The sequence below is a fragment of the Artemia sp. Qi Xiang Cuo genome, chromosome 16, assembly GCF_049724085.1.
Source record: "Artemia sp. Qi Xiang Cuo chromosome 16, ASM4972408v1, whole genome shotgun sequence".
NCBI lineage: Eukaryota > Metazoa > Arthropoda > Branchiopoda > Anostraca > Artemiidae > Artemia > Artemia sp. Qi Xiang Cuo.
Window position 1 is genome coordinate 37027926 of NC_142809.1, and position 24029 is coordinate 37051954.

At 35.7% G+C, this 24029-nt stretch overlaps 1 protein-coding gene and 1 long non-coding RNA gene across 2 annotated transcripts; one reads left to right on the forward strand and one right to left on the reverse strand.

The window, feature by feature from the left end:
- The first annotated feature begins 401 nt into the window (after window positions 1–401).
- Window positions 402–20526, forward strand: LOC148942863 (intermembrane lipid transfer protein VPS13D-like). Its single transcript, XM_089102571.1, has 3 exons — window positions 402–686; window positions 16967–17195; window positions 20177–20526. Exons 1-3 carry the CDS (start codon window positions 434–436, stop codon window positions 20400–20402), a joined length of 708 nt encoding a protein of 235 aa, XP_088958697.1. The 5' UTR covers window positions 402–433; the 3' UTR covers window positions 20403–20526.
- Window positions 12544–14777, reverse strand: LOC148942864 (uncharacterized). Its single transcript, XR_016143051.1, has 2 exons — window positions 14709–14777; window positions 12544–12768 (listed from the first exon to the last, which is right to left on the reverse strand). It is a non-coding gene; the product is annotated as an uncharacterized LOC148942864 (long non-coding RNA).
- Window positions 20527–24029: the final 3503 nt, after the last annotated feature.

A 24029-nucleotide genomic window follows, 5' to 3' on the forward strand; every position in this document is an offset into this window, starting at 1 on the left:
ACCCAGACAAAAAGGCCTTGACAAAGTTAGAAAGATACATTAAATTAGCTACACTTAAGCTAACATAACTTTTTTTCTCCATATACTACTTTCTTTATACTCAATTATTTAGTTTTGTTCCGTTTCTTGCCTTTCCACTATTATTATATGTGCCTTTAAATACATATGAGGTCTTTAAAATAATCTTCGCTCATAAGCCATTTACGCTGACCAAGAGCTACTCAGAGTTACCAAGAGTTAACCATCAAAAGTAATCTTTATGACTCGATTTTATGGTTTTATTAAGGGCCCAATTTGATGGTTTTGTTTAATTCTAAAAAGATGCGAAATTAAAGAAAATTGTAAATAAAGATTTAAATGTAGAGAGTATATTAAGATTTTATATTTTCTGTCAGACCGAGCGAGACTTCGGGATAGCAGGAAGATCTCATCCATGTCAAATAAGCTTTATCTCCAAGTAGAAGGCTGGAAAGTTGTTGGTCCGATCTCAGTTGACAAAGTGGGACGATTTTACCGTCATATATATGACCAAGACACTGGAACACCAGCTCGAATAATTATTGAAATCTCATTGGAAAGTTCTGCAAGAAAATTGATACTCATTCGCTCATCGGCGGTTGTAGTGAACGAGCTTCATGAAAATATTGAAATCAGATTAATTGATTTCAATATTACGTCTTATAAAGGTAATTCGAATATTAAAGTACACTGCACTTTTTATTTCAATTAAATGCCTTTTAATGTAATTACGTATTTTAATGATAAATGAAACTCAGAGAGGAAAGAAAATAGCAAAATGAAGAATGAAATAAAAAAAAGGTGAAAAAACGAGGATCTGTTAGCCAGTGGCAAAACACGAAGAAGAAGAAATCATCAAATATTTCGACAAGGACCTCTGCCAGGTCGTTCTCAGCTCTAAACAAAAAAGAAAGAAAAGAAAAAAGAAACCCACGAAAATCGAAGTTTTGATTTTCGTTGGTTTCTATTTTCTATTAAATGTAACATATATTTAAAAGATATAAAACAAAATGAGTCAAAACATAGTTAAAAAGTCAAAAATAATAAAATAAACATATAACAAGACAATTCCTGACTATTTTTCCTGGCTATTATACTTACCCGTGAAATGTGCTGCAGATACGAACGAGGAGAAAGCGAACATTTCTGAGAAAAGACTTTTCTCCGTTGTTATGGCTAATTCACCTGAAGTATCAAATCTCACGGAAAAAAGAGATTTGATTGAGGAGTGTGGCATTAGCGATACTAATGTTTCTATCAAGTCATCAAAAAGTCGTTGGCTGATCAGAGTTTCCGACCGAGTTTCGGCTGAAAATATAGACCTTATTCGTTTTTGAAGCGCCACCCTCGGAGAGAAAAAGAACTACTCATGGCAGCCATGTTGTTGGTAAAAATCGCTCATCTCTTATAGGAATAAAGAAGAAAATAACAAAAAAAGTCCACTTTTTTTGGTCTTTTTCGAGTCTCGTCAATGGGAGGGACCATACTGTTGTGTTCCCTTGTGCAAAGAATCTTAAAAAAAATCCCGAGACCTAAAACTACCTGACAGAGTGAGTAAAAACAGCTTCTTTTAGCCTTTAGCCCTAACATAGCATTTTCAGCTCCAAAGCCTGGTGAAGTATTTGGTGAGTTATAGGTTATAAAAAGCCTGATTGACTTGTAAATAAATCAAATGAACCATAAAAAGTAGCCTAGACTGTAATTTATCTTTGGGTTGGTAATACTAGTGGTTAAAAGGGCTATCTACATGGTATTGCCTGATAAGTTTGTTTAGGCCTATTGCTATGCAGACAATGCACCTCCCTCCTAATGGTTCAGATATGGTCCTGAACTATATAGGCCATTTTTATTGTTCCTTTGCTAATACAGGTTTGCTGTACCCTTAAAAATCACAGTAGGCTGTAAGGGGTTTCAAAGAAGTTATTGAATAAGTATTTTTTTAAATGTGTTTAAAATGTGGGTTGGTAATACTAGTAGTTAAAAGGGCTATCTTTGTGGTATTGCCTGATAAGCTTGTTTAGGCCTATGCTGTGCAGGCAATGCACCCTCTCCTAGTGGTTCCAAATATGGTCCTGGACTATATAGGAACTTCAAAGGAATTGTTGAATAAATATTATTTAAGACATAGATAAATATGAAGAAAACTATGGTAATGTAATCAATAAAGTGTATTACACTTTATAAAGGAAGACTGTTATGGTATTATTTTCTTTTTGTAGGCCTACCCATTATATATCTGATAGACAATCAGAGGTAAATTTTCAGCAGTTCATATTATTGACTTACAAATAAAGTAAACATACTACTTGATGCAGTTTTTATGATCTTAAAAAATATATTGAACTTTTTTTAAAAATTTAATCTAACCCCACTACATAGGATTTATAACAAAATTCAGTTTTTTTTTTGCAAATGGAGAGTAGGGGGGGGGGTAGATTTTAAAAGTACATCTCAATTTTATAAGAAATAAACTTTACCCCTCCTGCCCAATTGTGCAAATATATACCCCGAATTAGTATATATATAGGTGGGGGTAAAATTCATTTCTGAAAAAAATTATTGTTATATTTGGAAAGAGCATAAAAAAGGCATCATGTAGTATGTTTACTTTATATGTAAGTCAATGATATGAATTGTTAAAAATTTACCCAATCAGAATTTGAGGGGTATTGTCTGGGTGACAACTGTCATGCTGAGAAAGTATAAATTCAGGAATCTAAAAGTTCCAGCTGTATTGACATGTTTTAGGATTTAGTTGTAATAGCACTTTTTCTTACATTTAGAAACAGTAACAAAGGGGGAAGAATTGATAAATTTCTTTTTTTTAACCTTGTTCCCATCAGGGGCATAGCTCCAGCATTTGATAAAATTCTACTTAAGATACTTTTGGCTATCTTGGAAAGGGGATAGGTTAGGAAAATGAAACTTTCAGGGATGGGTCTACAGGCTAAAGTATGTCCTGGGAAGGTGTTCTGAAGTTTCTACCTCCACTCCTCCCTCTAGAGGGCCCTGACCTTTGATTTTGAGTGAAACCTTGCAAAATAGATCTTTCTGCTTAAATGAATTATCAGCAACAACAAACAACAATTACAAACAACAACAAAATTTTCAGCTTCACAACTTTGCTCAATCCCAAGTATTAAGGTTTTAAATATACACAAATACATTTCCTATTTAAAAAAAAACCATTGATATGGCTTAAAATTCTACTCAAATAACAGGGATTGCATTTTCAAAACTAAAGCCAGAGAAAAAGAAACCAATAACTGAAAATTAAGGTAAAGACTTGTTTTGTCAAATTGCAATAGGTTCTACCTGTTATGTAGGCAAATTTCAGGGCCCTTTAGTAGGAGAAGGAGTGGAGGTAGGTAATTCAAAATACCATCCCAGGACATACCTTAGCCTGTAGATCCATCTGTCTTTTTGGTAAAATTCTACTTTAGCTACTTTTGGCTCTCTTGGTTTGGGGTTTGGTTAGTAAAAAGAAACTTTCTGGGATGGGTCTACAGGCTTAAATGTGTTCTGGGATGGTATTTTGAATTACCCACCTCCACTCCTCCCTCTAGAGGGTCCTGACCTTTGATGACCTTTAATAATCTGAGTGTTATAAAAGTGAAACCTTGCAAAATATATCTTCTGACTAAATGAATTACAACAAAGATTTTTTTTAGCTTCACAACTTTGCTCAATCCCAATTTATAAGGTTTTAAAGTTATGAAAATACATTTACTAAATTTTTAAGAAAAAAACCATGGCTTAATATTATACTCAAATAAAAAAAATTGCATTTTAATAACTAAATCCAGAGAAAAATAAAATGATAACTAAAAATTAAGGTAAAATGTTGTATTGTCTAAAGTTCAATAAGTATAGACCTGTCATGTAGGCAAATTTCAGGACCCTCTAGAGAGAGAAGGAGTAGAGGTAGGTACTCCACAATACCATCCTGGGACTTACTTCAGCCTGTAGATCCATCCTTCAGAATTTCATTTTCCAAACCTAGCTCCTTTTCAAGATAGCCAAAAGTAGCTAAAGTAGAATTTTATTCCAGCAATTTAGTGGGGGGGGGCAAAAAGTCCATATTCCTGGGCGAAATTGGCTTTCATTGTTTATAATGGCGGGTAAAAAACTATAGTTATGTAGGCTAATCATTAATGTTTCTTGTCCTTTATAAGGAAGGATATTATTGCATTTATGTTTTCTGTTTTCCCCTGCCATCATCAATGCATACCACTAGTTTTTAACAGAATGAAAGATTAATAGTAAGATTCTTGTTTAACTGATTGTTGCTGTCTTGGAAAGGGGTTATGTAACTAAAGCCCTCGGTAATGAAACCAGGACCAAAAACACAATCTAAGGAGGTATTACTAAGCTTCCATGTTAACCCTCTACTGATTTCCAAGTCTTAGAAATTTGCCTGCTTGGCAGGTTATACCTATTGAAATTTTGACAAAACAACGTATTACCTTAATTTTCAGTCATCAGTTTCTTTTCCTGTGGTTTTAATTCTGAAAATGCAATTCCTATTATTTGAGTAGAATATTAAGCCATATCAATGTTTTTTTTCTAAATTTAGGAAATATATTTGCAGATCTTTGAAACCTCGTGAATTTGGATTGAGCTAAGTTCTGAAGGTGAAAATAGGTTTCTTATACTTAATTAAAGCAGAAGATTTAATTTGCAAGGTTCCGTTGTCAGAACACAAAGATTTTGAAATGTTATCAAAAGTCACTGCTCTCTAGAGGGGGACGGAGTGGAGGTAGGAACTTCAAAATACTTTCCTATGACATACTTTAGTCTACCTGTCCCTGAGGTAAAATGTTGTTTTGTTGTCAAGCAGACAAATTTCTAAGACTTAGAAATCATAAGATCGTTAATGTGGAAGCTTGGTAATACCTTTCCAAAGTATGGTTTTTGCCCTGGATTCATAACTGAAAGTTTCATTTTCCTAACCTAACCCCTTTTCAAGATATCAAAAAGTGTAAACAATTTACTTGCATTTCTGTCAGTTAGCAGTGTAAAACATTTTAAGAAAGCTGAAAGATAAATTTTCCCCTTGAATGTTCCTGAAAATGAATGGAAGCTTTAGCCTTAAGGAACAATGGTAGATTAGCCTCCTCCCTATAATGTCAAGCATTAACAATGCTAATACAAATTTCATGTCTTTTATAATAAATCAAATAATGTTTACTTTTCACAGCAATTTTGAACTCAATTTTTTTTGGGGGGGAGGGGGTCATAGAGGGGTAAATATCCCTATTTGAAAGGGGCTTGGTTTTTTTACTTTTGTGGGAGCAAAAATTGTGGGGGGGGGCTCCCCCACCCCCAAAAGCACCACTGCTTATTACTTAATTTTGTGATTATAAGACTGGAGGGATTCCGATGTTTGTGTTTGCTTTACATATCTATTTTAAATTGAGTACCCTATCTTGAACCTTTATACTTTTTATCATTTCAATCTGTGCAATTTAATGGTGTTTCAATACATGTTCTTCTACTAAACAACTGTGTATCTTAGCTAGGTATATTTTAAATCTACCTTCCTTTCATAGTAAGCAAATTTGTTCTCTATGAAATAGAATTGAAAAGCATCAGGGTTAAGCATTTCAATCCACCTCTGTTCATTTTAAAAAGGAATAGTGCCAGTTGCAGCCATATTTATCATTTCTGGTGCTTGTACCCTATTTTGGTTTTGTTGTGGGAGGGGGATTATTTGATTGATGTGAGGGAGTTACAACTTTTTCTAAATTACCCAGTTGACATTGTAAGATAAAAGATTACCACAATTGAGTGTTTGATTCACTCATCTATCTAATTGAATGCTGATGGGTTCTGATAAAGTTGTGTTACCTTTATCTTACAATATGACTTATAAATCATAAGAGGATAATTTGAAAGTATCTTTTACTCTACATTAGTTACCTAAATTTACACTTCAGAGCAAATTAAGATCCATCTTGATCTGTGAATTGCTCTAAAAAATTGCTCTAAAAAATTGCTCTAAAAATTGATCCATTTTTTCTAAAAAGTTCTTTCACGTTCTTTGAATAATTTGGGCAAAGATGTGAATTGGTTTTGAAAAATTACGTTTTTAGTATCTAAATCAAATAGAAAACCGAAGGAAAGTTTTTGTACCCCTCCCAAATTTTCTTGAATTGGCTGTGCTGTAATTTTCTAATTTTATGAAGCTTTTCTCATCTACCCACCCAACCTCCTGTGATTTATTTGAGATTATATTCTTTGGTGTTGATCATACTATTTTGACGACCACTGGATGGCAAAGATGCTAATGAATTGTCCTGTCAGTGCCACAAAGCTTAAAAGTCTATTTATTACAAAAAAAAAAACAAATCCTCCGGAGCAATGTGCCGACGAAAGTCCTTTGGGGGGCATTGGCCCAGTAGTGCCCCCCCCCCCCCTATTTACGCTACTGCATTCACCTATGTACTGTAGTTTTAAATCCCTATAAATTTGACTTTGTTTATCTTGTATCTTGGTTTTATCTTCCAAAGTAATGGTGGATGGAGTTCTCATATAATTAAAGCGTTAAATAGGGGAAGAGCTGCAACATTTTCACTTTTCAGGAATAAAATGAGTGGAATAAAGAATTTGTCTTTGCATAAGAGGGTTTTTTTATCTAAGATTATGCCGATTCTCCAGACAGAGATCTGGGGATATGAGAACGCTGCCCAGTTAGAAAGCATTCAGCTAGGTTATTTTAAGAGATTGTACGGGGTGCATAAAATGACCCATACCCAGTTTCTTAAAGGAGACCTTGGACTATGGTCTCTTAAAAGTTATAGGACAGTCCAAATGACAAAATTTTGGCTAAGGGTTGTACAGTTGCCCAGTGATAGGTTACTGAAGGCTTCAAATCCCTGTCATCAAAATCCCCTTTCAACGGAATGAAAAAATTTATATGTCTGAAAAACCAAGAGGTATCCACACTTATAACCCGTCACACTTGTGTTTGTCACTGAACTTAGGCTGTCGGTGAGCAGAGCACGAACACTACTACAATCAATAGTCACTGATAAAGTCAGAGTTTTCACAATCATTAGGGGCCATCACTTCTTACCCTTCAATGCGGAATATGTTCCAGGTCAAAAATTAGTTTTCCTCCCCCTAAAGAGGATTCAAGCTTGCAGTTCTATTTTTAATTAACTGATTAGGGATACAAAGGCTACTTGAGAGATTTTGGGAAGTGATAAGCCCTGAGGATTGTCGAAAATCTGACCGCTCATCAGCCCTTGTTACAACTATCATTCTAATAGTGGAATTATATTTCAGGTTTCCTTTCACAAGCTTCCAAGTGATAAGGATCTGAGAAAGGAGTGGCTTGTGAAGATTCAAAGAGATGAAGGTCCCTTGTTCCAAATCTCGGATGCCTACACTAGAGTATGTTCTAGACATTTCAACACTGAGAACTCATTTCCATATATGGAACTCACTTCCATATATGAAAGGGGCTGTGCTCTCCTCAACGCCTCGCTCTTTACGCTAAGGTTTGACTTTCTCACAACTCTTTTTTAAACAATAAAAACTTTAGCGTAAAGAGCAATGCGTTGAGGAGAGCACAGCCCCTGTCATATACGGACGCAAGGTTTTGGAGGTTAGCCGCCCCCCCACTGCACTTCCTAATCCCTGCACGGTGTAAGGTTCGAACTTGTGACTCAGCCTCTTTAACTCTTTAGAAAATGTAGTTTTTTTTCAAATAATTTCTGCATGTTGTTGTACAGTTTATTACTTATTATTGCTTGACTAACTGTTAGCTGATCTTTTCAGGATTTAATATTGGGGGGCTGCCCCCTCCCAACCCCCCAGCTTTTGAAGATTCTTGTGTTAAGGCTTTTAATTCCTGAATACTCAAATCAAATGCACAGTAAGATTTTCTTTTTTCAACTTTTCTTTGAGCATGTGGGTATACGGCATGTTATCAAAGCAGTGGAGACTTACCTGTAACCTGAAAGCCGACTGTGATAATCTTCTGGAGACGCCTGTTGAGCCGAAGGATTTAATAGATTGGATTTAAAAAAGAAACTGAGTTTCTTTTTTAAACTTTAAATTCAGTATATAAAAAATTTTCTCTCACAGGGAATCCAACCCGGATCTTCCGCCTGACAGTCAGGAACAGCGACCATTGTACCACAGAGACACTAGTGATATTGTTTTAGTCTCTCGTATCTATTTTTGATGCAAGCAAATCCCCACAAAACTTAATATTTGGTTTTTGAAAAATAGGGAAGGGAGAATCAGATTGAGCTGAAATTTAAAGGATAAGTTCCCAGGCCCCAGCAAAGCTTATCTTCTAAATTTCAACCGGACTGGACAACGTTAAAGAGGGGGTATGGTGGGAAAAATTAACATGGGCTCTTATAGGAAAATGAGGTTTTTCGTAAATATAATTCGGGGAATAATTCTTTCAGTCTGAAAATGTCAAAAGGCCCTAACAGGTCGAATTCCGCTTCAAATGAGTCCTCAGTCACCCGGCTTCGGTGCCAACTGTGGCCGGTAGCCGTGTCTTATAAAAAAAAAGAAATGACCATTAAGTGGCTATATTTGTTTTTTGGAAAACAGGGAAGGAGTGATCGGATTGAGCTGAAATTTCGATGAAAAGCTCCCGGGCCCTAGGAAAGCTTAACCTCTAAATTTCAGCCCAATCGGACAACGTTAAAAGGGGGGCTGTGGTCGGAGGGTCGAAACTTCCGGCCCACTTTTACCCATTAAGATAAAGCCCGGGGGGGGGAAATTTTGCACGTTTCTTAGTTGGAGCTTGGGCTACAAAATGCGATCACTGCTGTCTCTCTGCGACCACTAGGACCGGAAATCGCTTAACATTGTGGTGGGTCTCCTCTTTAGAGGCACAAGTGTGCCTCCTTGATTTTCAAGGTAGAAATAAATAAAGCAAAATCTGAGAGTTCAAGCCTCAGAGATGAGGATAGAGATTTCGTGCATGGTGTACCAACCAAAGAAGAAACCCAAGTACTTGGAACAGGTTTCAACAACAGTTGGAAGAAAACGCAGAAATTAAATTAGAATGAAAGTAGAAGCATTGTAAAAAAGGCAATTTCTTAAGGAAACAACTGAAGTCTAACTATACACCAGAAGGCTCCGTATGTAATTATTTCTGTATACCCTATAATTTGGTATTATGCAACAGTTTCTCTACCAAATAAAACAACATTAAAGGAAATAACAATAATAATTTATCAATTTGTATGGAAAATAAAGTACCCAGCCAAATTACAGAAAACAGGTTTGACTAGTGGCCAAATTTTTGATGAAAGACAGGTTTTAGTTATGTTTCTTTTATATATATATAAAGGTTACAAAAAGAGTGCTTATATTCGCAGGAACTCATAATCACATAAATCAAAGGAACTCTGAATCACAAAAATCAAAGGAACTCAAAATACATTGCTTCGAAATTTCCGAAGTGTTGCTTCTGCAACATGGACCGTTACTGAAACTCGAGCGTCAACCAATCAGCGTCGCGAAACTCAACTCAAACGTGTTCGCAAAGAAATTTTTTCCGTAACTGGTGCCTGTGAGGGGCTCTCTTTCGTAGTTTCTGGATACGTCGAAAAGGTTTATCACATTAATCAACGGACCTCAAATTACAGAAGCTCATACAAGTATTCCAGATAATTTTGGAAATAGCTATCAGTCAGAGTTTTGACTTCATATTCCCAAAAAACATTATCAAAAGGTATCCTTTGTATTATTATAACATTTTTTGTCCATAATACAAAGTCACACCATGATAGTCCAGTAATGCCAAGTTGCCCTTGGATCTGATAATAATAGTGGTGGTCTTTTCTCAAGCATGTGAGGTCTGGGCATTCAGCTAAAAACTGTTCCTCAGTTTTGTCAGAAAGACTATATGGGCACTTGACTTCAATAATGCCATGTGGGTCTCTTTCGCATGGGTCAAACACATGTCTATCAGGAGACGTGGCAAGCCAGTACTCAGCTGGTATCACAATCCCACAGTCCATAACCACAACGTCCCTGCCTCTTTTTTTCATAGTTTTTTTGTACATTCAAAAAGTAGTTGCTTCATGCGTCCTGCCCCACTTTACAGCTGGGTTTCTATCCAAACTTTTATCTGCAAATACGAAACTGATTTTTTGCTCCAAGGAGTGACCCTTTTCACCACCAAACCGAATTTGCTGGAGGTAAGTCGAAACTTACGTGCACGGAACCACGTTTCACTTTCAGCCTGTCTGTGAGAATTTTTTTCAATTTCTTTGGCTTCTGATGCTGACACTCTTAAGGAGTCTATCACTTGCTGCTGTTTTGGATCAGGATTTGTCAACATGTAACTACCTGTACGCCCATACACAGGAAAATCAGGAAACTCAGCAGCCTTGAACAATGCACTGGTTACAACACTGAGATTGGGTACAGTACTACAAGTAAGATCATCTACTTGTTAATTGTTGGTCAATGTTGACAGCACTGGGCAATCGAATAATCTAGTCTGAACAAGTTTCTTTTGTAACTATTCTCCTCTTTTAATTCTATCTTTCAATAGATCTGCAAGAACCTCCTTTTTTAAATGTCTAATTAACACAAAAATAAAAGTTTTAGCATGGCTTGGAATTCAAACTTAAAGTGCTTGCATCAATCAGGAAATGAGAGAGCCAGCAGCGTAGCCAGGTTTTCGTTTGGGGGGGGTGTCAGTCTACATAATATAGTAGTCAAGAAAGCAAAAAATGGCATTAATTGGAGTGACGGATCCAGGATTTACGATGAAAGGAGGGGGGGAAGTAAAAAGTACTTCCTTGTCTCGAGCAATTTTAATTATAGGCAAGGTCATCCTAATTCCTTTGGACCTTAGGAAGGGACGACGAAAATGTGCGGACTAAGTCAAATCTGTGCAGAAAATTTTTAGGTTTGAAGTGGTAAATATATCTATTTTGGGCAAGAAGATGGTTTGAAAGCAGTGCTTTCTGCCGCAAAGCAGCGGAAATTTTAGAACCATGTATAACTAAAAGGTGTACTATTCCATATATTTACTTCTTTTACACCTATCTTAGAGGATTAAATTATCTTAGAACTAGTTTTGTGCGAAGAGTTTAAGTTTTAAGAAAATGTCTAGTAAGAAATGTCATTTTCTATTTTTTTTTTTCTGCTCATAATGAAGTTGGTGAATAGTCAAGGATAGAAAAGTATTTTCTGGCATGAAGCACTACATTTTTGGACTTACCACTAAAGCGTACATTTTTTTTTCTATGAACAAGTAATTACTCTTTGGCTCTTTAATGCTTCCTACCTACAGGACCTAATCTTCTGTGCCAACCATACTATTTTGATGAAAATTGGATGGTGAAGATTGCTAATGAATTGTACTGCCAGTGCCAAAAAGCTTAATTTTTCTGTTAAAAATGCATTTTCAAGTCTCTATTACAAAACCAATAAAAGAAAAATTCCTCTGGTGCAATGTACCAACCCAACCTTAGTTACGCAACTGATGATAAGTTCCAGGGTTTTGGAACAGTCTGGAATAAGCAATTTAAGGCATTACAAGAACGCCGTTGCCCCCTTTGGACTGGGAAAATTTCCAATTTTATGGCATTTATGACAAACTTTACCACATTTCAGAGGCAGAGTGATCACCCCTATCCCCCCCCCTAATAGACGCTACTGACCGCGGTAACCCTGCAAGCCCAGGACAACCTTAGGTAAACTTGTACGACAACCTCTTTTGCTTTATTGGAACTTGCTATCTGTTGTATTATTCCTTGGCATTTGTACTGGTAGTCCTGAAGCAAAACTTCTGAGATGCAAGTCAAAACAGCAACTCACAGCATGCTTCACACATGGAACAGTTCAGCTACTGCATTCCCCAGTTCAAAGCCCAGAAAGCTGACCAAAGGAAGAGCAGAGAAAAACAAAGAAAAAGGTTTTTCTCATCATCAAAATGTTCACATGAGAGCCATCTCAGGATCTTAAGTCCAGGTACAGCTTACATTTGAAGATATAATTTTTGAACATAAATTATTGTTTCTGAGAGTAAAATAAAATTGCTTTAGTGAATCAGATTTACCTTTATAAAAAACCATTAACAAAAATAAACAAAGATTATGTAACAGAAACTCTGTCCTACCTGAAAATGCAGATACAGCCGGGCTAAGGGACGAACTAAGTTGCACAACTCGCAATCTCAGACTTAGACAATCATCTTTACTGATGATTGATACATCAATCATCAACTCCAAAGACAGCTGCACTGTCTTTGGAGTTGACAGTCCTCCTTCCCGAACTTGGCGAATGTCAATGTCCATCACCTTTTGTGGCTCAAGATCCCGCTTTCTCATGTAATTCCACTGTTGAGGCATCTCGTTGCAGCTCAGGGGGGCAGGGATTTCTTTGTACTTCAGACTTTTCATCAAACTGATAATTTTCAAGAGCGACACCAGGTGATTGCAAAAAACACTTCCAGCAACGCATGAACAAGCACTGTTGATAATCTGACTGTTACATGAAAGATAGACTGTGATTGAATATGGTTTGTCCCTCTTTTTAAAACTGCGATAGCAACTCCCTTTTATCACTAACCCTTTATTTTCAAAAAGTCCTTCCACTTCTAAAATATGCACGGTTTCCAGGTCAATATATTGCTCCACCAAAAAGCTGTAGCTTCTCTTGAGTTGCCGGCTGGCTGAATTTTGAAGCTTTGTAATAATCTTCAATAAGATTGTCTGAGATAAGTGGGACAATATCAAGATCTCTGCACCACTGGCCCTAAAAAATATGAGAAAATTAGAGCTGACAAATTTTGTACTGATATTTTCTTCAAATAGACATAGGCCTAGGCCTAACCAGTTAAACTGAGGAGATTTGAGCATGATTTTTGGATATGAAATGACTTTATAAAGTTCTGAGTGTGTTGGAAGAGTAAAACTACTATGGGCTGCTTTAAATCAGTGGTTGGGGGGGGGGGCACCAGCTCCAGATGAATTAAAAAAACTGAATGGGACGGGGAGGTACACTCTTGGTAAATTTCAGGGGGGCCAGGCCCCTGACCCCCCCTAAACATGCCACAACTTTAAATTATTTTTTTAGGAACTCTGGGATGCTTTTGTGTGACAGACATACAGTAAACTTTTTTTTTGGAGATCTGAGATCAGACACCGGAGGCCAGAGTGCTAAATATACAAATTTATACTATTGTGTTTGGTGTAGCCTGAGGAAAAGTTATAAAAAATGCAGCTTTCCTGCTGCTGAAGGAAATGTAAGAGAAAAACAGATTGTGATCAAGGTCAATTTTCAGGAGAGGAAGAGGACTATTACCATGTGCTGAATTACTGGGACTGGACTTAAATCTCCCTGATAGCTGATCAAAACCAGGGCCAGACCGCGGGGGGCCAATAGGGCAGCTGCCCTGGGCGTTGAGTTGTGGGAGTGCCAAAGGTGTCCCCTGCAACCCTCCAAAGTTAATTAATGTTTCCAAAAAACATATTTTGATTCTGTTCTAGGGACAGAAACTGAGGGAGAGGGATCCTGAGCTCCTCAAAACCTCAAAAGGCAACCTTCTCAGCTAGGTCAACTCATAAATTCTCAGTTACAACACAAACATAACTGAATTTTTCATTAATATGTGCTCACTCTGCAAAACTCACTTGTACTTTTCATTGGATCCAATATGTTCATGGAACAAAAATCAATTCTGGTAATCGATTAATCAAATTTAATTTCACATTGAATTCATTAAATAAAATTAACTCAATTAATTGAATAATTAATTTGAATTCAATTTCAAAATCAATTCCAAATAGCTTATATTCTATAAGTAAATAATTTTTTTGTATTCATATATTCAAAATCTAGTTATTGGTAATAGCAAGGCCCAGGGACATAGTCAGGGGCAGGGGCATCACCAAGGAGGGGGGCATAATATTTATTTTAAAATTATTTGCTTTCCTACAAAGAAATCTGAGATGCAAATGAAAAAAAATATACATTTTAGTAGGAAGTTTGAAAATTTTCCAGCACTTTGCACCAGAAAATACCATTTCAGACCATCCAATTATTTTATCTGCTAGCAAATAAGCAAGAAAACAAACTGACAATATCCTTGAACTAAATTTATAAAATTTGATCCTTTGCGACAAACTATTAGTTAATGATTATTATATTTGGATTCAGCATGAAATTCTAAATGGAGATGTACGTCTATTTCTTAGCTATCTCAATATTCCATGAATGGAAAAATTTACCAAAATGTTACCACATGATGCTTGTGCAGTTGGAACACAAAATATTAACCTGGCTGGACATAGAGGAGTTTTTAGAAGGGCACTGACCCCAAAACCATCCAATTATCATCACTTTTGTAGCAGAATCTAGCCTAAGTTTTCTTGGTACTGATTCACAATGTTAATTTCTAAGGGTCAAATTTTCCTTAAAAACTGGAAAGTCAACCTAGGTTCTCAGTTCATAAACATGTTGAAATTATTGTAGAGACTATGGCGGATCTTTCTGTGTCACTTTTGTTAACTTCTTTGCCTTTTTTGGCACCTAAATAAATGTTTGTAATTTTCATGTTGGAGTCCATGATTGGCTGGGCAAAGATATAGCTTAGTACAGGCTAAACCTACAACCCAAGCTCAAGAAAAATCAATCCAGAATGTAGGTGATGTACAACCTTGCTATTAACAAGATTATCAACAAAATTAACTCACCAGTGCCTTCTGAATTTCAGGAAATTCCATGATAAGTTCCATGTCTGCACAACAAACCTGCCAACAATATGGCCGATTTTTGCGCAGCGTTGCAATTCAGGCGGAAAAACGAATAAGGTCTATTTCAAAAAACCTGAAAAGTGACACTGCGACAACGAAAGTGACCGAGCCCGTCTTCATCAGCGTTGTGAATGGGATACCTAGTTGTGTACCAGAAAAAGACTTAAAATCTAACTCACCAGAATGCACAAGAGCTATCCGTATCGGAAGCTCGTCAACTTTCAAAATGTATTTTCCCACAGAAAGTGCCATTTTCTCTGCTATCCGACACGGTATTCGGATTGAATATTGTTTCTCTGGGATAGAGAAATTCCTGTTTATTGCGAAACACTGCTACAATTGCCAACAATATGGACAAGTAGCTTCCGGATGTAAAAATGCGGCAAAGTGTGCTAGATCTTCTGGAGGACATGCTTCCAGTCGTGAGCAGCCGTATTCTTCCCCTATGGAATGTGCAAATTGTGGAAGTAAGAAACATCACTTTCATAGCATCAAGTGTTAAAAACTAAACAAAATTTCGAAATTTTGTGGCTGGCTCACCAACTCAACCGTTTTTACCCGTGCTGAAAGTTTCTTATGCATAGTGTTCGAAGAGCAGTCTCCCTGTTATCAAATTGAGTTGATTATTTATGGTGAAGATACGTTTTTAGTGCTCAAGTTCCTTTTTCTTTTTATATAGTACTCCGTCTTTCCCCTTTTTGTAGATGTGTAAGAAATACATTATTACTATACAACTCAACAAAACTCTGAACAAAACTCTTCCGATATCTTTCATGTTTGGCAGGGATGGGATTTTCTTCTATGTCCTCTTTTCTATGTTCATAGAACTCCCATTGCAATTGTCATTGCCAATATTTCTTTTTTCTTTGAACTATCAAACCTTTTCCATCCATTTGTTGACATCCAATTTATTTGTCTTCCATGACTTATCTCCTTCCCTTTCTCTCTCCTCTCTCTCTTTCAACGCAAATGATTTGGGGGACAATGCACGTTGAAGTTAGAAAGATTCTAAACAAAGGATAGGAAAGGTTAAGCTTAGACTAAATATTCGGTGTTTGATTCAATTAATGCTATTATTTCAATTTTATGTAACAAGAAACAAGATTTTTCATAAGTGAAATTAGTCTGTTTACTTTTCTTGATTCGTCTTCACGTATGCATTGAAACACTCAATGTAAGCGGAGCTTTGATTTGTTGCAAATCTTATTCTTGAAATATCCACCGTCTTTCACTAAAACCCACTAATTCCCTGTGACACAAGGAAAGAGCTACTCACTGACTGCTTCTAATTTTTTTGTAGTCTTTGTTTTCGTCGCAAATTACTCATGGGTTTCCTTTCTTTTTTCTTTGAGTTCGATAGTAGAAATCGTCAATACAAATTTGCCGTTGATGAGAATCAACTCCATGGCCTCCTGTTAACCAAGCTGTTCGCAAGTTGTATACTAAGCTGTATAAGTTGCCAATAGGAAAATAACACTTTTCATGTTCACTCTCTAATAATATTAAACTAAAATTGATTTAATCTGTAAATTTTTAGCGATGAAGGGAAACTATTTACAAGTCTACACTAAAACTCAATGCTACACATCTGGTAAGGATGAATTAGCCTAGTTTACATGGGACACAAAACTTGACCTGTCAGCTGTGTAGCAGGTAATGGATGCTGATTAACAAGAGTCCATAGATAGCAGTCTAATCAATGGTGTCCTGCTAAATAGACAAACAACCCTGACCAATGTGATACGATGGATGACCGATGCGTTTACCTTTTTCTTCTTTTTTTTACTTTTGTATCGTACTAAAAATATGCTTAGTTAAATATGAAATGATAAAGATTTATATTAATTTATGAATTTAAAGTGTTTCTCTTTTTAAATAAAATAATCAGATAAAATCTATTGTATTCTGATCAATGGATAAAAAACTAACTATTTTGTTTTTAATTTAAAATTTCACAGAATTATATTCTTGCTTTTGTGCAGAATTCGTTTTATTAATTTACTTTTAAAACAAAAATTTTATTTTTTCTAGTTTAATTAATTAAAAAAAAAAAAAATTAACAACAGCTTTAATTTTAAAATGAGAATTAAATTTTTCTTTTTGATTGGGGTACAATGTGATCTTTGGATCTTTTTAACTTGACCATCATCTCCCTACTTTCTATCTTTTTTCCCTTTGTTTAAAGTTTTATTTTTTAGGTTTAACTTGCGTCAAAATCCCTCCAAAAACACCCTACTCATTGCCTTTGAATGCGGTTTGGTCCGGCTTGCGCGTCCGACCTTTGGCTGATAAAATACCAGTTCCGTACTCTTCCTCTACGTATTCCTTGTGGTGGGACACTTTGAGTCGTCCAAATGAAACAAACGAAGTGTGTCTTCAGTGCATACCTGAGCAATTGCAGTTAAGCAATTCGTTTCCCTACTACCGGTAAGTTCATTTCTACTACTAGCTAATAAAATCTAGTAACAAATTTAAATCACGAACTGACAACAAAATTTTGTAAGAAACCAGAGTTTTGGCAATTTTTTGCCATTCGACAAAATTTTTTCGCTCTTTCAAGAAGTTTCTTTGGGCCTCTGCGCAATCCTCTGTATTTATCAACATAAAATTTTGTTTTCTTCTAATGAACACATCAGCACTCTTCCTCAGAGTCAAATTATCATACAAGCGGAATTATACTACCCTGCCTTTTTTTCCACTACCAATAACGACCAAAGAAAGAAAAATGCTCTGACAAGATCTTTTCAACTGGACTATGGAGTGTTCGAAAAAAAAAGCCTGCAAGTCTTCATTCACGTTTTTCTCGGAAAAATTGTTCTAGCAATATGACAATATTGCTCGCTGATCTACATATGACCTGGATAAGGTGGTTCTTTTCCCTACCACCGATATTTTTGTCTCCCCAAGTCAAAACTGGGCCCATTTAGAACGAAACCATACACCTGATTTACATAAATACGTTGTAATTTGCTCTGGTCTGGGCTTGTATATTGCAATTAAAACGTTGTGAAACGTCCATACAAATAAAAACAATTTTTCTTTTGTTATGCTTGTCGTCTGAAAAACTCTTTGGCTAGTAGTTAATAAATTAATTGTTGATAGAAAACTACATCTTATACAGTAACCCAAGTAGGGGGGGGGGGGCATGTGACCTTCGTCTAAATCACCCCCTCCCCTTGTTTTTTAAAAATAAATTTTTTGGTGCCTTTATTGAAAAAAAATCGTTTTTTGTTTTTTCTATAACAAAAAGCGAACAAAAATCATAACTGCCCCACCCTTCGATATTTAAAAATACATTTTGCCTCCCCCACGCTGTGGCAAATTGGTGCCACTGATGTTTTAATATAATAAATCTAGGGTGCCCTAAAATAAATGCGTATCTTTGTGAAAATGGTACTATCGCTTTTGTTGAATAAGTGCTTATTGACCTCAGTTAAGATAGAAGATGTTACTTTACTTTAAATCAGGGTGGCCACTTAATCTTGCTACCTTAGACCGATATTACCATTATACATACACACAAGCGAGGTTTGTTTGTTTATATTTTTTGAAAATAATAGATTTGTTTTCCTGGAGTTGCCATAGTAGATTTTTACTAATTTATGTTGCTTACTTGGAAGTGAAACAGCATCATCTGTAATAAATATCACTAGCGGACTTTAGAGTTTATTAAAATTAAATTATGATATTATGAACCTAGCGAAGCGAAAAACAAACAATCAAGGTCAATTGATAATTTCTCCAATGCTGAATTTGGTGCAAATGAATTTCCGTGCGGGAATTAATGAGAATGGTATTATCCGTCATGATTATTATATTTACAAAGCAAAGTGTATTCCATTGAAAAAGATTCTAACGAATCAATTGATCCCTAAGCGGGTCAAAACTAATGCAAAATTGAATAATCTGAAAGAGATTCTCTCCTCCAAATGTGATGCCGACAATGCTAAAGTCCCCGATTTCATAATTCGTTGTCCAACTGACGTACCCTGTATTCCTGCTGTGGCTTACTCTCGCATTCCAACTAAAGTTTATGCGTGCAAGCACTTACTTAACGACATTTAGGCTCAGTTGGCTGCTTACAATGAACACTTTCCTAAGCTTCCATCAGCTACAGCTGTGATTGCTGTTCGCTCTGATGACGTTACTGTTTAGCGGCCCACGTTACTGTCGTTATGACGTTACTGTGTACTGTGATTTCGTCCCAGTTTTGTTCAGATAGTCATCTAATGGGTATTCGTATTGGAAATACCAGTTTCATCAACTGTTACTTACTGTATAATAAAAGAGTCAATCTTGAAACGTGGAAAGGATCCTACTGACTGCAATTCATACTGACCTCTAATGTAGAATTAGTAAAGTTTTCGAGTATGTCATCATACCTTCGCTAACTTGTGTTGCAAAAAATGGTAAAAATCAGCTTGGTTTCCAGTGGGACATTGGCTGCGCTCATGCTCATCGGGGACTAGCGAAGGGTTTGAAAAATTCTGCTGAAAGTGGCAGTGATATTCATCTCTGTGCGCTAGATATTTACAGGCTTTTTACAGTGTTTTGCATTCTCAAACCTTATATTCTCTTTCTTCTAATGGAATGAATCTTCCAGTCATTTTTGTTTTGAGGTATTGGTATGAACATGCGAACTTGCGGCTTAAAGTAAACCCAGCGGAGCGTATCTCTGTTCGATGTGGTGCGTGCTAAGGAGGAGTTTTATTCCTGCATTTTTTTTTAAGGTGTGTATAGCCTCCACCTTGGCTTTGATTCGGTCAACCTATTACTATGGAATTTCTGATATTTCATATTTAGGATACTTTGACGATATTTTATTGATTAGCCAATCCGATTCTTCATTGTCTAAAATGGTTCCGCACATCGTCATCCCCGCTTGAATATTCTGATTTCACTATTCCTATTGTTTGTTCCAAGGAATGGCTTCGTATTTGTGTATGTTCCAGCATTGTGAGTATGCGTAATAAGCTTGACAAACGTCAAAACCAAGAAAGACAGGAAATTCTTTTCGTAAGACAGTGGAATTTTAATTTGAATGACTGAATATTTCGGCCCTATGTCCAAGTCCTCAGCAAAACAAAAATATGTAAAAGAAGAAAAACTTACAACAACATGCGACCAATAAAACATGCAGCCAAAAAGGCAAAATTAGCAGTAAAAACGCGTTTTTAATTATTTGTCTATCAGTTCAATGAATCACCGTGTTTTACCTCATTTTATTTATAAGTCCTGGTTGAACTTTGCTGAAATAAGGATGCTGGGACTGTTTTTAAAAAAGTCATTTTAGTTATATTTTTCGCATGTTGTTGTAAGTCTTTCTTCTTTTATATATTTTTGTTTTGTGATATTATATTGTTATAAATTCAATATATCATCGATTAATTAATACTTTTTGTTTATAGTATTTTTGCCCGAGTGGAGAAAGAAGCAATTCTGGACCCTCCGATGTTGTCACGCGCTATGAGCTCAAGTAGTTTAAGCACCATGAAACGCCAAAAAGCAGCGTTGCCAATGCATACAATTTCATTTGTTCCTCCAGTAGTATTGGTCAATCTTCTACCACAAGATTTGGAATGGCAAATAGGATCAATAGTGGAAGGAAGAGTTAGATCTGGAAAAGAAGCTTAATTTCTTAAACCACATTGGCCTGACATCACATAAAGAAAGAAAAACGAGCAAAAATGGGGTTTTTATAGGCCAAATTAAGATACTGAAAAAACAAAGCGAATATTTCGAGAGGACAAACGCCTCTCTTCTTCAGCGCGAAACGAAACGATGTATCAATAAAAGCTAAAAAATTAAAAGAATTAAAACCAACTACCTAACAACAATAAAAGCGAGTTATTCGCCAATATCCGCGATTTGCACAAAATCCAAAAAAAAAAAAATATGAACTGCCATCGACGGATACTAGCGAACAACTGACAAGGAGAAGGAAACCAATTCATTCACTCGAAAAAACAAAAAGAACCAGCAATTAAATAAGTTGGAGAAGTATTTAATTTGATTTCGGATTTTAATTAATGCATTTCTTGCAGACACCCTTTGAGACCTGAGGGGTTGTTCACGTGTTTGATTAGATGACAGGGAAAGTGGTTCAAGGTTTATTTCAGGGATTGCTAAAGTATCGGCTTCTCTTTTGAGAAAACCGAAATATGACTCATTTATTCTTAAATCACCGGAATCTCTGTTTAAAGCTAGACCATAATGTTGGTATTTATAAATTTCAACAGCTTCTCTGTGGTGCTGGACAATACCTTTGTCATGCGAAATAAGACTAGCTTGATTAAGCAAAATAGTATGGTCTGGTTTTTCAAAAATGTGCTCTGCAAGGGCAGAGTCAAAATTTTCTGGTTTTTGCCGCTTTTTAAGTGTATTATTAATTGAACTAGAGTGCTGAGTTAATCTATCAGTTAGTCTCTGATTAGTTCTTCCGATATACCAAAGACCACACGAACAAGGAATTCTGTAGACACCGGAGTTTTCACCTATTGGGATAGGGTCTTTACCTTGATAAATTTGGGACCTGATAGTTTTTCTGGGTCTATAATAACCAGTACACATTATAGACCCAATTCACGTGGTAGGTATAGTTGTGTTTGTCACCATCAAATCATTACCCCCTCCCCCTTCACATATGTTGCTTTTTAAAAGCAAATTAAAAACAAAATTTACTTTTTCTCCCTGACTTAAAGCAAATAGTGAAGCAAAATAAATTTAAACCAAAAGAAAAAAGAGGTAAAAATTAAAGATAAAACCGTATTTTGTTCCCTTTTGGTTAAATTAGCATTTCGTCGTTGCTTGATTGGAAAGCTAAAGCAAAAATGATAAAGAGGCAAAACTAAGCTTTGTTTTTGCTTTCATTAAATACTAAGGTTTTATTGATGTTTTTATTTACACTAGATGATGATGTTTGTTTTATGATTGTTCGACGCTGATGTACAGTGTTTTTTTTTTTTTTTTTTTTTTTTACAGTCTGACATTTTGACGACTTGATGTTTTTTGAAAGTTTGATAGGATTGTTTGAGAATGACGATATAAATCTTATAAGAATTGAAACCCTTGAATTCTTCCTTTGTAGAGAATTGGCTTGGAAAGGGTTTATTGAAAACCTGTCTAAAGAACAAAGTTACTAATTTTTTTGTACTTTATAAATATGAAGCTATAATTTATTTGAAACAATTTTATTGGAAAAAGAAATGAACCCAATAGCTGGCCAGAGGACAACATGAAATCAAGCTGCCGAAGCAAAACCTACCTCCTGCCGGAATCTAGCTTTATCAGTTCCATGACATTTTGTTGTCTTAAATTCTGTCGTAGATAGGAACTAAATTCAGAATTGGTGCACGAACTCTAGAAAAGATAGCTGACTTATACAAGGGCGTGCTTGTAACTGAGTCTCGTTTGACTCAGTCCCAACTAACTCAACTTTTGTTCATCTCAATCCTGATTCAAATCATTTCCCATTCAACTCAAAGTCTTTTAATGTCCAACCCTGTTTAGTTTCACCCCCTTTTAACTCAATCCTTGTTTGGGTCAACCACCATTCAACTCAACCCTTATTGAACTCAGCCACCCTTCAATTCAACCCATGTAACTTTCAACTGAACCCCATTCAACCTTACATATCCTGTTTTAGGGGTTGAATTGAGTTGGGGTTATATTGAAGGGGATTTATGTAAACAGGGGCTTAGTTAAACATGGATTGAGTTGAATATGGGCTGAGGTGAGAAGGTTGAGTTAAAGGGGTTGCGTTAAACGGGGGTATCTTGTTTAACCTGAATTTTCCGTTGGGAGACTTGTTCGTCGAATTACGTGTCATTATAAAGTAACTAAGGCTAATATTAGTTCAGAGTTTTGCTAATTAGATTTTCAAAGATATACTTTGTTCGTTGAAAATTTTAACACATGTGGACTAGTTTTTTTTTCAAAGGCTCAACAGTGTTGCCACTGCTTTGATATGTATGATACCACTTTTTCAATCAAATTATACCACAAGAAACTTGTGTCCCGTAGTTATAGCATTCTACGTCAGTTTTCATTTTGCCAGCACACAAAAAAAGAAATGAAAACACTGATGCAAACTCACAGGTGATATTCATGACTTAAAACACTGATGAAAATCTCTAGATTACTAAAAATTGAATAGCCAAAGTGCATTATTAGGGTCCCAGATAGCGTTTCACTTTCTTTCTTGTTCTTTTTTAAAAATATAATTCTCAGTTAGTAAGACATTACGTAAAATCTACTGTTTGGATTTTTGAACGCTGGTGTTCAGACGCTATCTTGGATACAAAAGGCTAATGTTTGTTTTTTTAATCAAAAATAAACAATTAAAAAAATATCGGTTGTTTTTCTTGAAGTATGTGTTTTGAGATGTGTTTTTCATTTTAATTTATTTGTTCAACGTTCCACTTTATAGGACTATTATGGAAATAGGTGAAGAGGCATAGGTCACGTTTTACTGCCAGATGACAATAGACTATATTAATCGTGCTTTTCTACCATCCATCCGGGGCAGCAAAAGGAGGACATCCTCGAATTTAGTGGGAGGAAGTCGTAATTGAGTATTTAAAGGAAATCAGAAGTAAATGGAAGGGAGTAAAGAGTGAAGCTTCAAACAGATTGAGGTGGAGGAGTATGCGCAGCTAGGCTTAGCTAGCTTGGTGCTTCGACAAGTTGTTAGTAGTAGTGATAGTAGTCATTGCTTTTGCCTTCTTATTGGCATTTTCATAGTAAACTTAGAAACAAAATAGTAACAGTCTCTCAGCCGGTAAGAGTGGTTATTAAAAAAAAATAATAAAAAAAAAATAATAAAAAAAAAATAATAAAAAAATTATAGTGTTCACATTAAAATGGCGGAATACTTGAGATCGAATGGTATTTACACAAAGAATTTTATAATAAACAATATAGAATTATTATATGTATTTAAACAAAAAAGGAACGAATTCAGCAGAAATTTTACCTGATTTAAAAAAAGAACAAAAACTATTAAAAGTAATGTTTTTTTTATGCCAAGCAGCTTGTTTAAGAAGCCTAGAGACAGTTTTCCCAGTGTCCTTGACTTTATGATAAGCGTAAATGTATCTTCTTTTTTTTTAGGTTAATGTGTCTGAAGACATAGAGATAAATCTCACACTAGAGGGTTTTACTCAGAAAGGGAGTTTGCTGGTAGGATCAAAAAAGTTGGTTTCGGTCAAACGCCTCTGTTTTATTGACAATAAATCTCGACGTTTGTTCCTGCAAGCAAAA

What these genes read in the sequence shown, in the direction of transcription:
- LOC148942863 (XM_089102571.1), top strand. Translation starts at nt 434, where the DNA reads ATGTCAAATAAGCTTTATCTCCAAGTAGAAGGCTGGAAAGTTGTTGGT. An exon ending in CAATATTACGTCTTATAAAG is followed by an intron (nt 687 to 16,966) that starts GTAATTCGAATA and finishes TTTATTTTTTAG; the next exon opens with GTTTAACTTGCGTCAAAATC. An exon ending in AATTCGTTTCCCTACTACCG is followed by an intron (nt 17,196 to 20,176) that starts GTAAGTTCATTT and finishes TTTTGTTTATAG; the next exon opens with TATTTTTGCCCGAGTGGAGA.